We start from the raw sequence: 22,024 nt of genomic DNA on the forward strand, positions 1-22,024 counted from the left end.
GTCCCCAGGTTTGGGTCTGAGAGGACCATCCTGTGTTTCTGAGAGGGCACTGAGGTTGGTTGGCATCACCTCAGTAGTGATTTTGACAGACACCAGCATGCGGGAGGGCATTTTTAGGCTTCAGAATCCAATCCATCAGTCTCCTTGAGCCAGCACGTATCTCACGCAGATGAGACATCTGCCCAAGAAGAAGAATCACTGTCAGAACCATTCAAAGCTTGAGGGAGAGGTGTGTCTGCCAAAGCCTATGGGTTGAGACACTTGTCCCGCCCGCTCCTGGAATCCTTGTGTGTGGCTCTGGGGTGTAGTCTCCAACACATTCCTTCTTGCAAAAATATCTGCAGCCTGGGTATTTATTACATATCCTTATTTCTAGTAGTGGTGTCTGTCCCAGTTTATGTAGTTATATTTGTCTTTTACTGGAGTGGGGGAAGGTGAACACTTCTTCTCTAATAGCATTTGAAACACTGGGTGGGATTTCTTTCTCCTGTTATCACCTTTATCAGCGGTCTCCTCTTTGGATGTCTGCAGCAGAGCCCTCTGAGGTTTATTACTAAAAGAGGGCATAGGGAATGTTTCTGTTCAGGTACAAAGAACAGTAGAACAGCAAAAAGCCCCAGATGGATGAGCCCAAGACAGATGATATTGCTGTCCCTGAAGCACCCAAATTGGGTGAGCTGTTGTCCCACTAACATTGTGGTAAGACCTTCTTGGCAAAATTCACAGCTTCCATCAAATGCAAATGGAGACTTGTTGAATCTGTGAATCAGCTTAATTGACTAGAAGTAGTTCTTGGTTAGCAAGGGTCTCCTTTTTTATTGATCATCACTAAAAATGGAGCACCTCCCTACTGACCTAGAAGATTTATCAGCCATTCAGAACCTCAGTTTCCTTGTCTGTAAAGGAGGTTACATTCCCTGTACTTAATTGGGGTGTGAGGGGGTTCTGCTCAATGTTGCGGATCCTGAGTTAAGGCCTAGGACTTAGGCATTAGCTAAAGTTGTCATCTCATTGGAGCATAGAGAGTATTATCACTTGTCACTGCAGTATCTTAAACATCAGGTATAAAGACAACATCTTAAAGCACCAGACTTTTTTCATTTTCCTAAAATACTGGTGAATGAGACAAAGCCAGTCTATCTTGGCTTAGGATTAGTGTCAGTTAGAACAGACACTGCAGGGGATCGACTGCAGTGAAGAAGGGGTGTGTGTGTGACAGATTTTCTCCTAGGGGCTATCCCCACTGGTGGCATTCTAACTTAGGGAAGATGGGTGGGTGTTCCAGAGAAATCCCTGCCTTGTCCTCAGCTGGCCCCAGTAGTGATTCTCAGCTGAGGCTGCCCACTAAAATCATTTGAGCGAGATTTTGAAAAACAAAACAAAATCCGTTACCGGAGCCTCAAACCAAGTCAGGATGGCCCCAGATAGAACCCAGCTAACTTATTTTTTAAAAGCTTCTTAGGTTTAACCACTTAGGAGGGTCACTCATATAGGAAAGAGCAGTTTGAAGGATTCTGAAAAGGAAGGACCTACACTGAACCCCTGTCTGTCACTCAGATAGCCATAATGGCCCATGCTAACAGAGGACATGAATTATGCTGTGGTTCATTCTTACAGTGGTGTCTATGGAGCATCCCTCCATTGCACAGAAAGGGAGACGGAGACACGGAGAGGTGAACTTGTCCAGGGGAGTGGCGAGGCCAGGCTTTGACTCTGGGCCTTGCATGCTTCTTGCTCTGCCTCCTCAGATTGCCCGTGAGTCACTATAAAATACCCATTGCCCAGTGTTGCTCGCAGAGATCACAGGGGAACTGTGAAGGCCATTTATTCGTTAGGTGTAAGATTAGGTTGACGTTGGTTAAACTGTGCACGCACAAGAATTCATGTATGCCCACGCCATTGAATAGTGCAAAAGGGGTCTTGAAAGAGGTGACTGTGAGCTGCATGCTGCTGCTGTTCATTAGACAGCATCGTTCTCTGTGCTGCCTTCTGGTATCTCTAGAGACCAGCTGGGTTAGGTCTGTTTTTCTAGAGAGAACTTCTTAGGGTGGTTGTGTATCGCTAGGGTCAAAGCAGATCTTTTTGCACAGCTTGATTCTGTCTTCCAGTAGGTTGAGGTGGTTCCCATCAATGGGCACAATCTCAGTTTTTCTTACATGATGGAGAAAATGGGTCCCTTCTTGGCTCACAGCTGTCTCATAAACAGCCCCTTGCATTTCTTCCCCTTGAACTTGTAATTGAAGTATAACTCACCTACTTGCAGAAAAGAACAAATGACTTAGCATCTTTTTAGTTTTAAGGGTAGCATTTGGTCGAGCCTCTGGGTAGAAGTAAGCTCAAGGGAGGTGGCAGGGGTGGGCACAGCAGAGGGTCTTGCGAATAATCTATTTTGTGATGCTGAGTGCTAGTGTCAGTAGGGCAGCTGTCCAGAGTCTGCATTTGTCTACATGTTGCATGTTCACAGAGAGGCTAGTCACTTTATCCAGGGAGTGATATGGGACAGATGAGGCTGGACACCTGAGGAGTTGTCAGGAAGCAGGTTTATTTAAGCTACAGTGGTCCAGAGGGGCTTCAGGAGGAGAGCTGGAGTTGGCACCCAGGGCTGCAGCCTCTCCCTAGCCATTTGAGAGACAAGCACTGTGCAGGTGGGGATTTCACTGCCCATCTGCTGACTCTTTCTATGATTGACTTCCCTAGTCACTGTAACCGAAGTCACATGCTGACTCGCTAGCCTTCTGGTTTTCATTTGGAGTCCGGTGTATGTTTACCTGCAGGGAAGGGACACAGGGAGCCAGCTTGCCCTGTGAACTAACAGGATGGTATGGCCAGCTTCTGTATACTCAGGTCTTTGCTCAGTGGTACCACTCAGTGACGCGGACCCAGGTTCTTCCACATGTCTGTCTGGCCACCTGACACCCAGAGCGTGTGTCTTATGAGTGAGTGAGTAAATGACCTTGTAGTGTGAAGGCTCAACTCCTGAGACTTGGTGTTCTTCTGTGAGATCTTACTCAAGGGACCACGGCCTTCAGCATCAATAATACTTTTAGCCCGGGCCTCCCAGACTGTAATCAGTGGTCTTTAGACAATGATTCCCTTCCCCATAACACAGTGGGCCCACTTATGCGTTTTTAAGTTGACATCTAAATACATCTCAAAGACTTTCTGTCAAAAATTTAAAATGTTATTCAATTTATACAAAATGAAATGAAAAAGACTAGTGTACCTTAGAGAATCTTGTGTTAACACAAGTTTAAACTCAATACTTACTATGCCTCATCCTTTGTGCTGTAGGAAAAGAAAAGGCAGGGATCCAGGGAGGGCAGTGAGAGAGTTGCTGGGATAGCTGGTAAAAAAGACCATAGGGAAGAGAAGAAGAAATTGAGGGTCTAAGGGGATTCAGTCAGGAATGGGAGATTATAGGTTCATGCAGACACTTGAGATATGCTTTGAGTTTAAAAAAGAGTGGTGGTCAGGGTGGGGATGAAGAATAGTAGCCAGAGATTTAGTTGAAAGGATCTGTGGTTCCCTTCTTTGACAGAGACCCAGGGGACATCTGGGTGGAGGGAAGTTGCAGCCCTCTTTGAATCTCAGACAGGAAGCCCAGTCAATGGGAAGAATGGCTTCACCTTGTCAACTGAGGGAGTGATGGTTTTGGATTTGAAATTCAACCTGACCTTTTGCCTAAAGGCATTGACTCTGCTGTGGCATGGTTTTGTTTGTTTTCTGCCTCCCAGATTGTCTATTACCAGAGGAGATTTGTTCCTGTGATTAGTGGATAGACATAATCCCCAACTTGATAAATCAGTCAGCTTCTGCCTCTGCTTCCTTGGCCTGATTCCAGGAGAGATATCCCCTGCGTGCACAGCTGTGTGTCTCCATGCATGTCTGGATGCTCTTGGGTGGTGGCCTCTGGGGTCACCTGACAGGGAGGGGCTGCTGGCCTGGGGGAGGGGGTCAGGGGATGGATATTGTTTCAAGGCACAGGTGAGAAGGTGTCAGTGATAGGTAGCCCTTCTGTGAATTGTCAACCGCAGCTGCCCGGACAACGGGGTTGGGGAGCAGTCGGCGAGTCCTATACCCACGGCGAGTCTATACCCATGGCGGGTCCTATACCCATGGCGAATCCTATACCCATGGCTCTCAGGGAGGCTGCTGTCTCTCTGTCTCTGGGGACATATGGCCCCTTGGTGCTCGTTCGCACTGCTCAAGTGCTTATCACCTGTGGGTCTCATCCTGGACAGTGATAAGCATCCATTTTCTAGGAACCTGTTTGTTCCAGGAACTCTGGAAGCTGAGGGACTTCAGCCACAACCTTGTGTGGCTTTTCAGCCTCTGGGAGGCCGTGATGCCTTACTTCCTGCTCTTCATCCAGCTCCTGAATATTAATGAGTAGGAATGGGAAACGAAGCACCTGCCTGTCACGCACACCTCCACCTCGCCCCTGCCCAGGCCCGGGGTCGGATCCTGGAGTCCACTGCGGTGTGTTCAAGATGACCTCCGTTGGGACTGTGTTGGGTGTCCCGCCTGGGCTGCCCTCGGGGTTGTGGCGAGCCTTCCTTCCCACCCAGCTACCTTCCATCTTAGGCGCCCCCTGGAGCCTGGGCCTGTCCAGTTCTGAAGCCCGCCTGGACTGGAGGTAGGGCTTTCGCAGCTCCTCCTGCCGGCCGCGGCCTGTGCCAGGAGGTGCCGAGGACAGCTGGGCTGGAGTTGGCAGGCGGCCTTTGGCTTCTGGGAGCTGGCTTGTCACTGGGATGCAGGAATTCCAGGAGTCTCAGGGGCAAGATGACGGCCAAGGAGACACTGGGCCTTTAGTTTCCAGAACAGGCTTCTTTTAGCTGCTTTCTGCACACCTCCCTCCCTCGCCTTCTGTCTTATTGAGATTCTGAGGAATGTGGGGCAATCATTCGGCAGCGGGAGCCAGGAGGGAAATCAGCATTCTGGGTCTCCGACCTACTTTCATTTAATAAGCTCTGAATTTTAGAAACTGGCCATTGATTTTTTTTTTTTCTAAAGAAATGCTGTCCAGACTTCCCATGTGGGGGTCAGAAAGTTGACAGGTGGCTTCTCTCCATCTCTGGGCTCACTGGGCCACCTTCCTCGTCCCTTTGCCACCTGCCCTCTCAGTTTCACACTGCAGTGGGGAACGGCCTCCCCCTCCAGCTGATTTGCCCTGCCCTGAGCTAGGGTCCCTTCCTCGCACCCCCAGGAGCGCTCTTCCACCATGGTGTTGGTAATGGGGTCCCTGGCCAGGTCAGGGCCCTCATACCAGGTTGAGAATTTGGGACTGGCACTATTTTTGCCAAATTTATAACCTGAGAGTGAGATTGAGCTCAAGGTGTGACTGGGGGGCTCTGGCTACCACAGGGCCCTGGTCTGCTGGCTTGTCAGCGCCAGGGTCTTTGGAGTGGGGAGTGAAGTATGCTAATGTAGTGCCATTCTTATAAATTTCATGTTGGGCGTCGGACTGTGCTCATCAGCTTGTGTCACCTGACCAGTGACCCATCTCTTGACTCCTCTTTCCAGCTTGTGGGCCGAAGCTGACCAACTCCCCAACGGTGATTGTCATGGTGGGCCTCCCCGCCCGGGGCAAAACTTACATCTCCAAGAAGTTGACTCGCTACCTCAACTGGATTGGTGTCCCAACGAAAGGTGAGCCAGGTCCCCAGTTAGGCTGTTCTGTTGGGGGCTGCAGCCCTGCATGCCAGACCCCCGCAGTGTGAAAACATGACCTTCACCCCCAGTTGCTGGTGCCTGGGGGCAGGCTCAGGGGGCGCCTGTCCCGGGGCTTGGAGTCTGATCCCAGTCCCTTCCCAGCTGTATCCCCACCGTACTGCATCAACACCCCTCCGTACCTTTTAGGTTTTGTCTCACTGGCCATTCTCTTTTTCCCCGCTCCCCCGAATCCTGTCTGACTCAGGTGTCAGCTCCTCCATGAAGCTCTCTCTGGCCACCTCACTGTGTGGCTCTTTTTCTTGAAATTCGCCTGGCCCTAGTTGAAATGCTCCTCTGATGACCTCCAGTGCTCCATACTTTCCTGCCATCAGTGATACTTTTATGAATCTCTGTCTGGTGTTCTCAGCTTTAAATGGGAAATATCTTGAGGACAGGGACAGTTTTTCTATTTGCTGTCTCCCATTTTGCCCAGTAAATCTTTCTTTGGCTGCTGGGGCTTGAACCCAGGGCTTTGTGCATGCCAAGGTTGTACTCTACCACTGAGCAACACGCCTGCTGCCCCTGTAACTGTCCCCTTGGCACCAGCTGCTGTGCCAGCAGGAGAATGACTGATTCAGACCTGGCAGTGAGACCCACTCACTTGGATACCAAAGGCAGAGTCATTGTCCCTCTTTCTGCCGTGTTGTGTGACTGACTGGAGGCTGGCCTCATGAGATGGCCTCAGGTAGAGCCAGTGGCAGTGGGCACTGTGTTTTGTTCTGGGAAGCACAGCAGCTTGCCTCCAGGAAGGGGTGATGACCCGGGAGCGGGAGTTCCGCCCTCTGGCTTCCATGTTGTCTCGTTCGCATTGGTGTGTGTTGGTGGTGGGTTGGTTTTCTCTTGGGTTGAGGTGTGTTTGCAGTTGGGGGTGGGCCTCTGCCTCTTGTTGGGGGTCATCCAGGGCTGTCCTTGTCTTTCCCTCCAGTGTTCAATGTGGGCGAGTACCGCCGTGAGGCCGTGAAGCAGTACAGCTCCTATAACTTCTTCCGCCCCGACAATGAGGAAGCCATGAAAGTCCGAAAGTAAGGCTTGCTTGGGGTGTTGGTTTGCTTTGTTTCCAAGCCAGGTTCCGTAAGAGGGAGGGAAAGCCGGGCCTGCAGTGTGGCTGTCCACTGGTGGCCTTCAGCTGGGTCCAGTGTTAGGGCAAGCCTCTTGGCCTCTCTGAGAGTGCCTGCTTTGATCTGTTCCCAGATGTTCTGACAGATCAACAGCAGCCACATCCTGAGGGTGGACAAAGTCCTCTTCAGTGGAAATCATCTGTTTGTGTTTGCAAAGGATTTCTTGTTAAGCCTGAGGCATCCTGAAACCCTCCGGTGCTGGCGTTCAGCTCTGACTGCACCTTAGACTCAGCAGGGGAGCTTGTAAAGATTCTCGCGCCAATGCCAGGGCCTACCCCGGCCAGCTCAGTGAGGATCTGTGGGTGGGCTCCGGCATCAGCTTGGTAGCTCCCCAGGAAGTGATTCCAGTGTGCAGCCGGGAGCAGCATCGCCTCCCGAGGGCTTCTGTAACTCTGCACAGGGCCTCAGATTGGAAACCTCTAGGCCCTAAGAGGCCTGGCTGGCACTGGGCAGTTACAACTTGAAGGGCAGGTTCCCGTGCTGGGATGTGGGGAGTGCTCGGGCTTCCCGGGGTCGACCTTCTCTGAAGTGTGGCTTCTCTTCCTCCTGTGTTGCAGGCAGTGTGCCTTAGCTGCCCTGAGAGATGTCAAAAGCTACCTGACAAAGGAAGGGGGACAAATTGCAGTAAGTCTGGGGAATACTGCCAGCTTGGTCTCCAGTCCCCCAGCAGGGTGGTGTCCTCACTGGCCTGAGCTGTGCTGAGGGCCATTGTAGGGGGACACAGACAGGGCTAAGAGCCTCTGGCCCTGAGGTTGAGGGAAGCAGGTGACTGGATCAGCCCGGTGGCTCAGGAAGGTGGTCCCAGGATGGCCGTGAGGTGCGGCCCTGCTGTGCTGTCTCCTGCCCCTCTCTGGGCATCTGGGTGCCACCTTCACAGCAGAGCCTGGGTTGTTGCCAGCACTACAGCCGGGGCCCCTCTGTGTCCACCCTCCCTCTTCAGTTCACTGCTGGTTTGTTTGGTTTTGCCACCCCTCCCCTATTGTCCTTGGAGAGGCCCTGGGCAGGACAGACTCCTGAGCTCCTGAAGCACATTTTCAGGCTTATTGTCAGTAAATATCATCAAAATCAGGCTTGGTGCCTTCTTCCTCATCCTTCTTTCCATCAGGTTTTCGATGCCACTAATACCACTAGAGAGAGGAGACACATGATCCTTCATTTTGCCAAAGAAAATGATTTCAAGGTGAGCCAAACTTCTCGCCTTGTCCCAGCAAGGTCAGGGCGGGCAGGGGAGGTGGAGGAAGACCCTCGGAGACCAGCTCCTTTCCTGATCCCTGCTGGGTCTGTCGCCTTCCGGGGGGACATATGGTGTCCTTCCTCCTCGTATGTGATAGTGACGTGGGCATCGGCCCTCTGCAGTGTTTGTGTCCTAACATTCCTGCCTCGCTTCCACCAGGCGTTTTTCATTGAGTCTGTGTGTGACGATCCGACAGTTGTGGCCTCCAACATCATGGTAAGACCATCAGAAAGCCCCACACACGTGCAGCAGCTCTGACTGCAAGGACTTTTGTAATCCTAGAAAAGTAGGAGCCCAGGTCAGGCGGCCAGGAGGCACTCTGCCGGAACCGAGCTGCCCCTCCCAGCCGTGTTGCTGTGTCGGCGATGGGGCAGAGGCACAAGCATACAGTGATATGCACCTCGGGAGCATGGTCTCTGCCCCAGGCTGGCTCTACCCGGGGTCCTTGAGGAGAGTTGGCAGGACAGTCTTTGGGTCATGAGAGATTGATGAGGAGACCAGGAGCAGTTTCTGCAGGTGACAGGAGCTTGGCAGGGCTATCTGGGATAAAGGGCAGCTCACCCCTCCAGATGGGACAGGAAGCAGTGTGCTGATCTCTGCTGTGAAGGTCCCTGGTAGGTGAGAAGGGTTGTGTGTAAGCACAGGTCTCTAGGACTTCTCATCCTGAAGGCAGAGTCCCCAGGGCCGGGAAGGAGGAGCGTTATAAAGCTGCTCTCCTGCTAGTGCATCTAACAGACTTCATCTCCATTGTGCTAAGGGAGCTGGAGGGTATTTGGCAACATAATTGGATTAATTCTTTATTTTATCCCTTGATAGCGATATTTCGTACATAGGAATGGTTTGTATGAGGACTTTCTCCTTTCATATTGTAGATCATTTTCTTTCTAGCCTAAGCATATCAGAGTACTATGTATTTGTAAAGAAAAGCAGTTCTTTTTGGACAGTGAGTGCAGTGGTATTGCTGTATACAACTGTATGTCTTTTTTGGTGTGTGTAGTGCTGGTGATTAAACCCAGGGATGTTCTACGACTGAGCTAGATCCTCAGCCCTTTTTTACTTTATTTTGAGACAGTGTCTCACTAAGTGGTCAAGGCTGGCCTCACACTTGCCATCCTCCTGCCTTAGCCTCACTAGCCCCTGGGGATTTCAGGCATGTGCCTCTGCATCCGATACAAATATGCATTTTGTAAAGGGGATTCTAAACATGCCTTAGCTTCTAATATTGGTCCTTTTCTCCAAGGCAGAGGAAATACTTACAAGCATTTGTAAGAAATGAGTTCATATTTCAGGAAGAGCTCTTTGAATTGAGGAAAACCAGTTCAAATGAGTTTCAGTAGGTCCAAAGGAAGAGGCTCAAAGCACAAGGAAACAGAAGTTGCAAGAATCTGAACAAAGGCCTTTGCTGTTTCTTTGGTTTGATTTTCCTTGTTCCATTTGGTAGCGAAGCCAAGTGCAGCTGGGAAGTCATTTTCCCCAGTGAGTCGTCACCAGCGTGCTTAGCTGGCAGTTTATCTTTTATCTTTTAGCATTAACGCAGCTGGTCATTTCCCCAACCCTCTGTGTGCAGAAGCCTCTTGCTCTGATTAAACCTCGAGGCAGCTTTGCAGGTTAGGCCCAGGAGCTTGTGAACTTAGATTGACTTTTTACTCTGTGATACATGTTACTGCATTAGCCCGTTTAAAGTGTACAGTCCAGTGGTGTTAAGTGCATTCCTGTCCTTGGGCAGTAGCCTCACCAGCCCTTTCTGTCTGTACCATGAAACACCAGCTGCTCACTGACAAGGAACCTTGAAATGCAGCTGTCTCCTTGTGATGGTTGTCAGGGAGAAATGAAGCACAGGCATTAAAAATTCCTGAATTTCCCTAAGACCTGCCTGGTTCCTCAGACCTACTGTGCAGTTACAGGAGAGCACAGCTTCACCCAGAAGGGCAGCCCTTGGGGAGGCGTGGTCCCTGGTCTAGTTAGACAAGCAGCTCATCACAGATCAGCCACAAGTGGCTCCTGCCTCTGTCCAGGTGAATGAGCACACCCAAGGTCAGGGCCATCTCTAGTGACTATTAAGGTGTCTTTTGTAATCACTGACCTGCTCTTGGCGTGGGGAAGATTACAGGTGCTTATGTGGGATTCAGCTGAATTGAGGACCAGGCTGTCTGGCGGTGACTCAGTTTCGGGACGGATCCTGACTCGGTGGTCTGTTCTCAGGTGTTCATTACGGGATCCCTGTGGGTTTCCTGTGTCTGTCCTTGCAGCCAGTGTTTCTGTCTCCCCTGGGCCTTCTCCCCATGTAATCATGGGGTTCTGAGTCAACCCTCAGTTTCTTTTTTTTCTCTTAAACGCTGGGTAGGATAATCTTTATTCTGAGCCTTTCTGGGCTTTCCCCTTTTGAAAGCCCCAAATCCTGCTTAATCTGAGCAGAAAGCCTCCCAGCGTGATTCATCAGCTGCCTCTTTGTGGCATTACAGGAAGTTAAAATCTCCAGCCCGGATTACAAAGACTGCAACTCGGCAGAAGCCATGGACGACTTCATGAAGAGAATCAGTTGCTACGAAGCCAGCTATCAGCCGCTGGACCCTGATAAATGTGACAGGTAATTCCAGGAGGTGACTGTCTCTGGGTTACCTAAATTAGGGTTTTTTTTTTTTTTTTTTTTTTTTTTTTTTTTTTTTTTTTTTTTTTTTTTTTCCCAACAAACATTTGCCCCTGAATACTTCCATAAACTCTCTTTGAAAAATTCTGTGCATGTACACGTGGCATAATGAATCCTACTAGTATTGATAATGTACCAATGAAAATAAAATCATTAAAATTTCTTTTTAAAAGTCCTTGATTATGATCAGTAGGAACACTTTGAGCTGCTGTAGAGGTGGGGGAGGGGAAGCCCACTTGAGCCCCATCTTGCTCCTGTCCTCTGGGAGTTCCTTCATTTCTTTTCTATTCTCTTGCTTTTCTGTCCACTCTTCTGGGTGGCCAGCGGCTTCTTGGCCAGGCCCTACTGTGGGAACGGTGGCCTTGCTCTTCCTCTCTGGCTCCCAGAGGGGAAGATGGAGTCTGGGCCTGAAGGAGTGTTTACTCCCGCATTGCTGTCTTCCCAGGGAGTGAGTTTCTGGAAGGCCGCCCAGGCCTGGGGCTGGGTGTGCTGGCAGGGCTCTCCAGGGAGGCCTGAGGGGTGGTCCTCAATGGCGTGTCTCTGTAGGGACTTGTCACTGATCAAAGTGATCGACGTGGGCCGGAGGTTCTTGGTGAACAGAGTTCAGGACCACATCCAGAGCCGCATCGTCTACTACCTGATGAACATCCACGTGCAGCCCCGCACCATCTACCTGTGCCGGCATGGCGAGAACGAGTTCAACCTCCAGGGCAAGATTGGGGGGGACTCGGGCCTGTCCAGCCGGGGCAAGAAGGTAGGAGGAGGACCGGGCAGGGGCCGGCTCCCGCGAGTGGGAGAGCGCTGGGGTCCTGGGGTGGAGGGACTGTGCACTCTGTGTGTGTGTGTGTGTGTGTGTGTGTGTGTGTGTGTGCAGGTGTGTAGATGTGGTGCTGAGTGTGGACGTGGATAGGGCGAGAAGAGCCGCGTCTCCTTGGCTTTGAGGAGGTCGTGTTGGGTGGGGTCGAACACCCTCAGCATGGTGGGTCCCTGTCAGCCGGCGGGTGGCCAGGACCGTGGATCCTGCGGGAGCCCGCGTCACTGCGCCTTCCTCTCTTGCCTGTTGTCTGTCAGTTTGCCAACGCCCTGAGCAAGTTTGTGGAGGAGCAGAACCTGAAGGACCTCCGGGTGTGGACCAGCCAGCTGAAGAGCACCATCCAGACGGCAGAGGCGCTGAAGCTCCCCTACGAGCAGTGGAAGGCGCTCAATGAGATCGATGCTGTGCGTCCCTGGGCCAGCGAGGCCGTGGCGGTGGGGTGGGGAGGCTGCCCCAGGTCCTCGCAGAGCCTCCTTGGGTGGCCCCGGTGGGCGTGTTCCCTGGAGTGACGGCAGGTGTTTCCGTCAGGGCGTGTGTGAGGAGCTGACCTACGAGGAGATCAGGGACACCTACCCTGAGGAGTACGCGCTGCGGGAGCAGGACAAGTACTACTACCGCTACCCCACAGGCGAGGTGAGCCGGGGGCGCCTGTCCCGGGCTGTCAGTCTGCGGGCCTTTGCATTTGCTGTGAGAGGGTCAGGCGGGTGGTGAGTGCTGCAGGTGGGGGTGGCATAGAGAGGGCCGAGGGGCCAGGTGGACCCCGTCCCAGCCTCTCTGGGCACCAGCCCCTCACTCTTCACTGCAGACTCATTCTTACCTCTGCCACCTTGGACTTGAGCCTTGCTAAGTGGAACCTTGTACGCAGCCTTAAGAGAAGTGCAGTTGTATTTTCCCATAAGTGAAAGCGGGAGGTGTGTGGGTCTGTCTCCACACGCAGTGACGTGGGACAAGCTTCACTCCGCACCAGGGCTTGAGACAGCAGACAGGCCAGGCTCTGGGAGGTCATCTCATGTCGCTGGCGCCCGAGCCAATGCTGGCAGAGGGCATTTCCCTGCCCACAGCTGGTCGCCTGTGTGACCAGCCAGCACCTGTGTGGAGCAGGCATGGAGCGTGCAGACCCGTGGTGTCTGGGAGCTTGGCCAGGCCCTGGTGTGGACACCCAGTGGGTGCCCTTCCTGGCCATGCCCTTCCGAGCATTCGTCATACCTCAGTCCCCAGCTGGCACCATGCTGCCCTCTTGTCTCACGCTGGCCCTCGCTTGCAGGGATGCTGGTGAGGAGGAAAAGGAAGCAGGGGCAGAGTGAGGAGTTGCAGGTCTTTTTTTAGGGACACAACCCTGTTCCTTCCTTTTACATTTGCTTGTTGATATGACATGTATGTGGCACAGAAGTCATGATTTTAACCATGTTAAAATATGTGAGTCAGTGGGTTTTAGTGGACAGTTGTCCCTTGGTATCCTTAGGGAATTGGCTCAGGACTCCATGAAGATACCAAACCCTATAGATAGATGCTTAAGATATTCCTTGCATATAATCTACACACATCCTCCCAGGTACTTGAAATTATCTCTAGATGACTAGCAATACCAGTATAATGTAAGTGCTATGTAAGCATTTGTTAAACGGTTCATTAGGGAATTAAAAAAAATCTATGTTCATTCAGTCAGATGCAACTTTTACCCAACACTACGTGCCAGGCAAGGGCTTTACCCTTGAACTACACCCCCAACCCTTTTTTTATTTTATTTTGAGACAGGGTCTTGCTAAGTTACTGAGGCTGACCTTGAACTTGTGATCCTCCTTCCTCAGCCTCCTGAGTCATTGAGATTATAGGTGTGTGCCACCATTTCCAGCTGCAAACGTACGTCACATGGATATTTTCAATCTGCAGTTGGTTGTGGAACCCCCGGAGGCAGAAGGCTGGCTATTTTCACAGTGCCATGTCACCACCACCACTCATTCCAGAACATTTCCCTCACTCTAAAAGGAAACCTCAGACTTGTTAGCGGTCATTCCAGATTCCCCCAGCCCCTGCCCCTGGCAGTTGTAAACCTGTTTCCTGCCTCTGGAGTTGGCTGTTCTGGACATTTCATAGAAGTGGAGTCATGCAGTATATGTGGGCTTTTGTGCTTGGCTTCTTTTGCTCGACATAAGTGTTTGAGGTTCTCCATGTTGGTCTGCGTGTCATTCATTCCTTGGTTATAGCTGAGTATTATTCTGTTGTACAGCCTGCCCTTTCTCAGCCACCCCTGACCCTCTCTTCCTGGAGAGCTGAAGGAAGAGGAAGGTGTCAGAGAAGCTGGCAGGTTATGTTCCCCTCAGGATTATTGTGTTCACCTGCAGAGCTGAACGCCCAGGGGATGGGCGCATGGATGGAGCGGCCAATCCTGAGCTCTCTGGTCTGTGATGCTGGAAGGTCTTCCCAAGGGCCTTTTGCTCTAACATGTTGTCCCATCTCTCTGTACTCAGTCCTACCAGGATCTGGTCCAGCGTCTGGAGCCTGTGATCATGGAGCTGGAGCGTCAGGAGAATGTGCTGGTCATTTGCCACCAGGCTGTCCTGCGCTGCTTGCTGGCCTACTTCCTGGATAAGAGTGCAGGTTTGTTCGATTGGGCAGGTCATGGCCTTGGGAAGGAGAGGGACGAAAACTGGCCCTTGAATGCGTGTGGCTGCAGTGCAGGGGTCTGGCTCACAGCCTGCTGCGGGGTCCTCCCCCCACAGAGCCACCTTGCTGGCCCTGGGGAACACTGTTCATCACTTCAAACACAGCCTACTGGAAACCCTCAACTCCACAAGGTGGAGGGTCTTTGGGTGGGTGGGGGATGGTGAAACTCTTCTCATCAGCCTACTGTCAAAGAACAAAGAGCTCAGAGAACTCTAATGAGAATCTCAGGTGAATCTAAGGATTTTGAATTGTTTGGAAAATGGCTTTAAAAAAAAAAAAGTGGGTTTAGGGTTTATTTTATCGGATTCTTTTGTTTAGGTGTCTTTCCCTAGGGCCACATGCCTTGGGCAGGATGCCCTGTGTATTGGGATAAGATGCCCCTGCCCTGGTTTGGCTTCTGGGGGTCCTGTGTGGGCCCATGGCTGTCCCTCTGTTCCTCCTGTTGCCTCAGGTCTTGTACCTAATTGTGGGACTGTCTCTCTTTTCAGAAGAGATGCCCTACCTGAAGTGCCCTCTTCACACTGTCCTGAAACTGACGCCTGTCGCTTATGGTGAGTAGCAGCCCTTGCCAAGCACTGCCTCTGGGGTCTGTGTCTCCTGGTGGCCCCCGGGAGCTATAGGCAGGACTGTCCCTTTAACAGAAGCTGCCCTCTCCCCACCCTTCGCCCCCCAGGTTGCCGTGTGGAATCCATCTACCTGAATGTGGAGTCAGTGAGCACACACCGGGAGAGGTCAGAGGTGAGTGGAGGTCTCTAGGTGGATGATGCCTGCATCATGCCAGGATGTGGGGGGCCCTGGGGAAGGCCCCACGCGGTTCCTGCTGGAGCAGCTCATCTGGCCTCGGCCTGGGTGGCTCCCATAGTCAGCACCTCTGTTCTCCTGCCCCGTCTTTCCTGTGGCTTCTGGGGACCTGTTTATTCTCCTTTTCCTTTCTTTCCATGCTGTCTCTCCCCATTTCTACTTGACTGGAGGAGCGAGTATCATCTCCCCTCTGAAACACCACCCGAGCACAGTTGCTGTGGCTTATTTTGGCAGCTAGAACTGCTTTCAAGTCCCAGAGTCCTATCTAACAGGCTCAGTCCATCATCTGACACGGTCACCGGAACGTGCTCAGATGCAGAACTAGCAGGAATTCAGGTGGGAGAGTGAGGAACGGCCAGCAGGCAGGGTTTTCAGGAGACGCAGAGCTTGGTTGTTGCTGTCTTCCACCCTGGGGAGATCTGAGATTTGGGGGTCACTCTGGGCAAGTCTCTCACTGAGTAGATTGGATGTCTGTTCAGGAGACGTTGTGAAAGTGAGTTTGAATTTGTTTTCTACAGGCTGACAAAATACCGTGCTTTGCTAGTGTAGTCTTATACTGACCGTGGCTTTCTGTCTGTGGAGTCCCCAGAGCAGGTGGCTTCCCGGTTCCCAGGAAGCTTGGCCATCAGGGTTTGGCATAAAGGGCACATGAGCAGTTATCCAGTTTACTGCCCAGCTTCACGTGGAGTAAAGTGAAAGAGGACAATGTCCCTCAGCTGTGTTGCCTCCTCTGCAGCCCCCTGCACTCCGAACAAGGTCACTGATGCTGCTTTGCCTTAGCCCTGTGAGGACAGGTCTGGCCTGGCTGCGGCCTGCAGCTCCAGACCCCGGGTCTCAGAACACTGGCTTGGGGAGCACCAGGGTGGTGCAGTGACAGAGACAGACCCCAGCGCTGAGGCGCTGGGCCAGGGCCTGTGAGAGGAGGGAGGGCTGGCGTCTGGTCCTGGTGGCAGACTCTGCCTGATGCTGATTTTCCCTAACTTTGGTCTCCTGGCTGGTTGGGAAGCCCCCAGGCCTGGTCCTCAGGCAGGGGTGGCTCATGAGTGTTCCCCAGGTGCCTGTGCACCGCAGGCCCTGGGGGAAGGGAACTGGCTCCGACACCTTCCTCTCCCTCTCCTTTGAGCCTCAGACCAAGTCTTTCTCTTGGGTTCCCCTCGGTGGCCCTGCGGGGGCTGGAGGCAAGGTTCTTTTCTCGACCTCCTTCTGCTGTGATCGTAATGATTCCCTCCCTACTATGCGCACGTTGCCCCGTGGCTGCCCTCTGGAATGATGCAGGGGAGGAGTGGGAGGGAGTCACACCTGTCCCCGATCGGAGGTCATGGCAGAAACACGGCCCACCGCCACTCACTTGGTCCAACTGGTTGTGTCCATAACACCCAGGAGCAAGGGGACTTTTGTGTGGCTTATCTCCCTCCCTCCACTCCCTGTAACTGTCGCCTTCTCTCTTTTGTCTTTGTCTCGCTTAGGATGCAAAGAAGGGACCTAACCCGCTCATGAGACGCAATAGTGTCACCCCACTAGCCAGCCCCGAACCCACCAAAAAGCCTCGCATCAACAGCTTTGAGGAGCATGTGGCTTCCACTTCTGCTGCCCTGCCCAGCTGCCTGCCCCCGGAGGTGCCCACGCAGCTGCCCGGACAAGTCAGTGACTCCCCTTTCCTACCTGCCTTGGGGAAAGCGTGCCCAGGGCAGCGGCCCCAGACCTGGGTTGTATGCTGTGTTTGTGAGTGAGTGTGTGTGTGTGTGTGTGTGTGTGTGTGTGTTGGGGGAGAACACAAGAAGCTCCCTCTGAAGACCTTTCCTTGCTGACAGCTGTGACTGCCCGTGTCCTTCTGAGGTTGTGATCTGTACTGGGCAGAACTGGGCAGAGCAGAAGAAATAGCGAAAGGCACGAGTCCTGTTCACCTTGGTGACAGTGGTTTCTAAAGTGGAGTCGATGTCCATCCCCCAGTCCTAATCTGTCCATGTGGACCGAGGGCATCTCTTTGGTCCCACCCATGGCTGAGTGTTTCACTGAGTGTCCCCCTGGCTGTCACTCCATTACAGAAGAGCTGGGGTCCCGCAGGCCCTGGAGCCTGACCTCTGCCCAGAGCCAGCGTGGTCCCCTTAGAACCAGGCAGTCCTCACAGGCTGGACTGCCAGGAAGGAGCCACTTCCTCACACAGGTGGTCAAACCCAAACCAACCCAACCCACGTGGATTTCCCTCGCTGGGAAAAGTAAAGGCTGGAAGGTTTTGTCTATTGGGCACTAAGATCTGTTTGCAGAAAACCAGTACTTTCCTCAAAAGTAGCCAAGAAGCTGTGCAAATGTGTGAGATGTAGAAATCTCTGGGTTCCAGTTTAGGTGCCCCCCCAGGGGTCCCCCACCTCTGTCCCTATGCTCGGCCTCTCACAGATCAATATAGGCTGAGTTTCCAATGGACTTTGTTTGTGACCTCCATGCCAGGCTGCCCTGGCAGCTCCCCAACTCTTCCTGCCCTCCCCAGAGCTTCCTCCAGCCTCCTGGTATCTGGGATGTGCTGTGGGGAGAGGGCTGTGGACCCTGCAGTTCATTGACCTCCCCCTGGCCTCAGTTTTCCCATCTGTATAATGGGGGAATAATACTACCACAGAAGGCAGATCAGATAAGGTGATTTTTTCCCCATTCTAACCTGTTGTCAGGCACATACTGAGAGACAACAGTGACTGGCTGGGAGCCTGTAGACCTGGCTTTGGCTCTAGCTCTGCCACTCGCATGAATGTGGATTTTAATGGCCCTGACCTCAGTCTCCTTTGCTTTGCTAATGGGGGCGAGAGACCTCAAAAAACTATTCCTTTCAGGTCTCAAATCTGAGGATGTTTAAATGAAAACTGAGCAGAAGTAAGAGTATCTTTGACTTTTTATTCTGGTATCCTGTGGGACTTACTTGGAAGTGGCAGAGGTAGCTTTTTCAGATGCTCAAGGGGACTTCATCAGCAGGGGCAGGTGACATCCCAAGCTGCACTGACCCCAGTCATGTAGGTCACCGTGGCAGGGGCCCAGTCCTCTCTCACTTCAGAGCTGCCCTGGCTTTTACAGGACGGTCCTTCAGGATGGCCAGATCCTCAGGGCTGCCTGGAAGTGGCTCCGGGCCAGGTGTTGGGGGTCTGCCAGGGCTCGTCCCTCCAGATGGCGTCCTGCCTCCTGACTGACCCCCCTCCCCCTCTCTCTCTCCTTTTTCTCCCTGCAGCCTTTGCTAGGGAAGGCCTGTCTGTAAGTATTTCTCTGAATAATTCTGCTGCTTCTACTCTTCCCTTCTTGCTTGCCAGTTTGGCCGCCTGCCTGTTAAAATCCTGAGGATAAAGACACTTTTTGTGAAGTCTGGAGTCTTCCATGGGGGAGGAGGAGATGGGCAGGGAGGAGAGAGGAGGGAGTTCAGGAACATTGTAGACAGGGACGCAAGAGGGATGCTGGCCGGCTGAGGCTCCTCATGGGCCCGTGCTGTCACGTCCGTGTGCGACATGTGCCCTCTTAGAGGGCCAGTTTGGTGGCAGGCTGGGTCCAGGCCTGCTACCGTTGGCTTTTATGCCCTCTCCCCTCTCAGAGGAGCATCCTTTTATTCTGAAAGGAAAATTTAGCCAGAGCCTAATCTTCAAAACGAGGACACACCTGGCGGGGTGTGGCAGGTTGGCCTGGAGCCCTCCTCCTCTCCCTCCCTCCCAGGAGCCCCCTGCTCCAGAGAGGTCTGCATGGACCCCGTACTTGGGGATCACGTTGTCCCTTGGGAGAACCGGGTCAGCCCTAAGCTGCACTCGGGACTGGGCGCACGCAGCTTTGACATCAGACGCATGGGGTGCCTCTCTGCTTCGTGCTCTGCTGGAACTTCTGGTTCAGCATGGGCTCTGGCAGCCGCTGGGGAGAGAAGGCAGTGTTTCCGCTGCCCCGTGAGCCCCGGCTGCAGAAGGTGCTGAGACCTTCATGTCGCAGAGTTTTAATAGCCACCACCGTACTGTGCCACCGTCCCACCCCAGCAACACCTCTCCCTCGTTCCCTCTGCACTCATTAGGTTACCTTGATACGTTTATGCTGAGACTGGGGGGGTCGGCTGGAGCAGGAGTGGCTTGGCAGCACGCCTGGGCTGTGGTGGCAGCGCAGTCAGATGTCCTCCTAGGGCGGTACAGCTCACAGAGAACGCTGTGGCCCATCCCGCCTCTCCAGTCCTTAAATAACCCTAGGAGGTGGCCAGGGCGGTTCCTCCCCTGCTGAACAGATGAGGGCTGATGTCAGGCGACCCGCCCATGGCCAGCCAGCTGGTCGGCAGCAGAACCAGGACTTAGATGGGCCTCCTTTTCTGAAGGCTGGTGTCTTCCTCTCTGCCAGCCGCTGGGAGCAGCTGGGACACTTCCCCTGCCTCTGTTCTGAGGTCTCTGGTCCTTGCAGTGTGAGGGGTACTGCTAGCTACTGTGGGTTTCTGGTTTAGGTCCCTGAGCCTTTACTTGCAGCTGCTTGCTTGGTTAATGGTGGCCTGTCCTTTAACATCCACCTTCTAAGAGCAAGAGACCCCCATTGTCCAGTGTCCTTTGCTCCTTTGAAGCCTGCATTCCCATGGGCTACCGGAGGACCAGGGTTCTCACATGACAGCCTGCCTTTAGGCTCGGAGGCCACGGTCTTGCACACACTCTGTTCCTTTTAAAGAAGTCTCCCACTGGGAGTGGGCCATGCAGGCCCATGCTCCCACCCTGCTAACGCTGAGTTTGCCCGGCTCTGGGGTGAATTCAGTTGTGCTCTGGGCTAGAATCCCTCTAGTTCAGTAAGAATATATAGCCCAACCCATTGACTGTGGTCAGAATTCCACTCCTGAAGTCGCAGAGTCCAGCCTACCTGTGAGAGTGATCCCATGTCTTGGATCACAGACCCCACATTTTGGATCAATTCTAGGAATTGATCTGGGCCCAGTGACCAAAATTTATTATTAGAGTCTGACGATGCCAGGTTTGCATCTTGGTTACACTGCCCGCTCCTGTTATTAGAACTCTGGACAAATTAAAGCAATTCTGGGACCTGAACTTCATACATTGGTAAAATTGAAAGAACTTTATGAGTTTTTTTTAATTTTTTTTTTAATTTTTTTTATTTTTTGGTGATACTGGAGATTGTACCTAAGAGTGGTCTGCTACTGAGCTACACTCCCAACCCTTTTTCATTTTTATTGTGAGACAGTCTTGCTTAGTTGCCCAGGCTGGCCTTGAACTTGCCAATCCTGTTTCAGCCTCCCAAGTTACTGGGATTACGGGTGTGTGCCACTGTACCTGGCTTATAAGGGGTTTTAATAGTGAAATATAGATATAACACTTAGATTCAGGGCCTGATGAACAATGGCTACTGTTATTATCAGGGAGGAACTTGGTGCCCTGGACCTCAGTGGACACTTTTTGGTCTCAGGGTCTGAATCTGCACTTTGGTGCTCCTGTTTTTTCTGCCCCAGGCTGGTGGGATTTCTTCCCATGAGCAGCCACGGTGCTCAGACTTGGGAGGAAGGGAGCCCCTGGGGTATGGGGCCAGTGATCACAGTTTCTTGGCAAAATTGGCATGGTGGCCCAGACCCTGTGCTCTGCAGTGTCTTCCTGGGGCTGTGCTAGCAATGTGGGGTGGAGAGACCACCTGGCATCCATGATGTGTTCTTTATTTTAAAATTTCAAATGCAGTCTAGAAAAAATGCTACTGAAAGATTTTTTTTTTCTTTTCCAACCTGGCTTTTTAATTTTTTTTCTCTTCCCCACTATGCTTGAAAGACGAACTGTCTGTCACATTTTCTCAAAGTTTTCTCCTTACTAACCTTGGAAAGGTAAATGACTGGTGCATGTCCCTTTGTCCCCTCCTGCATCTCCAAGTCATGGCATCTCAGCTGTAGGGCATCTTGGTCTGTGTGCAGAAGGCCATCGTGGCGTGTGTGGCTCATGTGTCAGTATCCAAGGGTCTTACCAGCAGTGCCATTGTGTGAGGTCTGTCTTCTTCCCTGTGTGTGTCCTGAGCCAGGGGCCCCATAACCGAGTGACATCCACGTGATCCGCCTTGTGGCACTCAGTGTTGTCAGTGCGTTGTCTTCATATGTGAAAGCCAGGGTGGAGCAAAGCCACAGCCCCTCACCCTCAGGTCCCACAGCCTGGCTGGGGCTGTCTAGGCATGAGGACCAGGCCACTCACAGAGGGTGCCAGTTGCCTGGGCTCCTGAGTCCTACCAGGACCTGGGTGGAGGTTCTGGTGCTGCCCAGACCTGTGAGGCTCCTCTCTGGGGCTGTCTCCAGCTGGGGCGCTCAGGGAGAGCATGTGAGGCAATCCCTGCATCCCCTTCTGCCTGGGCTCTGTTCACTTCTCAGTGCTGTTGGAGACACTCAGAGTCAGAAAGGATACTATAAAAATTGTTTCTTTTTCTTTTTTTTTTCCAAGGGGTAGATCAGGGAGTTCAGGGAGAGACCCCTGCTTTGCAATGGCAGCGATCATGTGTCCCTAACCAATTTAAGAATATTTTTAGGGAGGTTTTGATACCAGCTCATGCCTCGGGGACAGCACTTCCTCCTAGGGTCACTTTGATCAGGGCTGGGCCTCCTTTGCTTGGCTCCCCACCTGGGCCTCCTTGCCATGTCCAGCCATCCCACTAAACCACCCGTGCACTCCTCTTGAGTGCTAGGCCCAGATTCCAGACACCAGGGCTCAAGCCTGAGTCAGGAGACAAAGCCTGTGCTGCTTCAGGGCCCCCAGCCCATCCTGGCCTGGCGTGGCCAGCAGGGAGTCCCTGTGTGGGTGCAGAGGACAGCCCTGGGTTCCTAAGGGCAGTGAGCACTAGAGCTTTGGGGTCCTGAGCCACATTCCTGTCCCACCTTCCTTCACCTCCTTCCAGCAGGAACCTGGTGCTAAGTGGGCTCCTGGTCTGTGTCTGCCCCATTGCTCTTGAGCTGGGGTTATCTTCTGTCATGCTCTGGACCTACCTGGGCACTCTTCCACCTGTTTTGTGATGATCCTTCTCTTGGGTTCTGTTCTTTGTGTGGGGCAGAGGGAGGAGAAGAAGTCTCATTGGCA

At 52.6% G+C, this 22,024-nt stretch overlaps 1 protein-coding gene across 8 annotated transcripts in view; it reads left to right on the forward strand.

Moving 5' to 3' along the window:
* The window catches only part of PFKFB3 (6-phosphofructo-2-kinase/fructose-2,6-biphosphatase 3), a 76,741-nt gene that overhangs the window by 52,008 nt on the left and 2,709 nt on the right, over positions 1-22,024 (forward strand). For 6 of the 8 annotated variants that reach the window (XM_079107552.1, XM_079107553.1, XM_079107554.1 and 3 more), the window contains 15 exons: positions 5,524-5,649; positions 6,638-6,734; positions 7,388-7,454; positions 7,936-8,010; positions 8,224-8,280; positions 10,527-10,651; positions 11,258-11,465; positions 11,783-11,929; positions 12,054-12,158; positions 13,994-14,123; positions 14,678-14,740; positions 14,863-14,927; positions 16,457-16,630; positions 18,199-18,221; positions 20,741-20,793. In XM_079107552.1, coding sequence (XP_078963678.1) covers positions 5,524-5,649; positions 6,638-6,734; positions 7,388-7,454; positions 7,936-8,010; positions 8,224-8,280; positions 10,527-10,651; positions 11,258-11,465; positions 11,783-11,929; positions 12,054-12,158; positions 13,994-14,123; positions 14,678-14,740; positions 14,863-14,927; positions 16,457-16,630; positions 18,199-18,221; positions 20,741-20,783 — 1,505 coding nt within the window. In that variant the 3' untranslated portion in view covers positions 20,784-20,793. The remainder of the gene's footprint in view (positions 1-5,523; positions 5,650-6,637; positions 6,735-7,387; positions 7,455-7,935; positions 8,011-8,223; positions 8,281-10,526; positions 10,652-11,257; positions 11,466-11,782; positions 11,930-12,053; positions 12,159-13,993; positions 14,124-14,677; positions 14,741-14,862; positions 14,928-16,456; positions 16,631-18,198; positions 18,222-20,740; positions 20,794-22,024) is intronic. The other 2 variants (XM_079107559.1, XM_079107557.1) reach the window with 2 other exon arrangements.

The sequence above is a fragment of the Sciurus vulgaris genome, assembly GCF_902686455.1.
Source record: "Sciurus vulgaris genome assembly, chromosome: 12".
NCBI classification, from domain to species: Eukaryota; Metazoa; Chordata; class Mammalia; order Rodentia; family Sciuridae; genus Sciurus; species Sciurus vulgaris.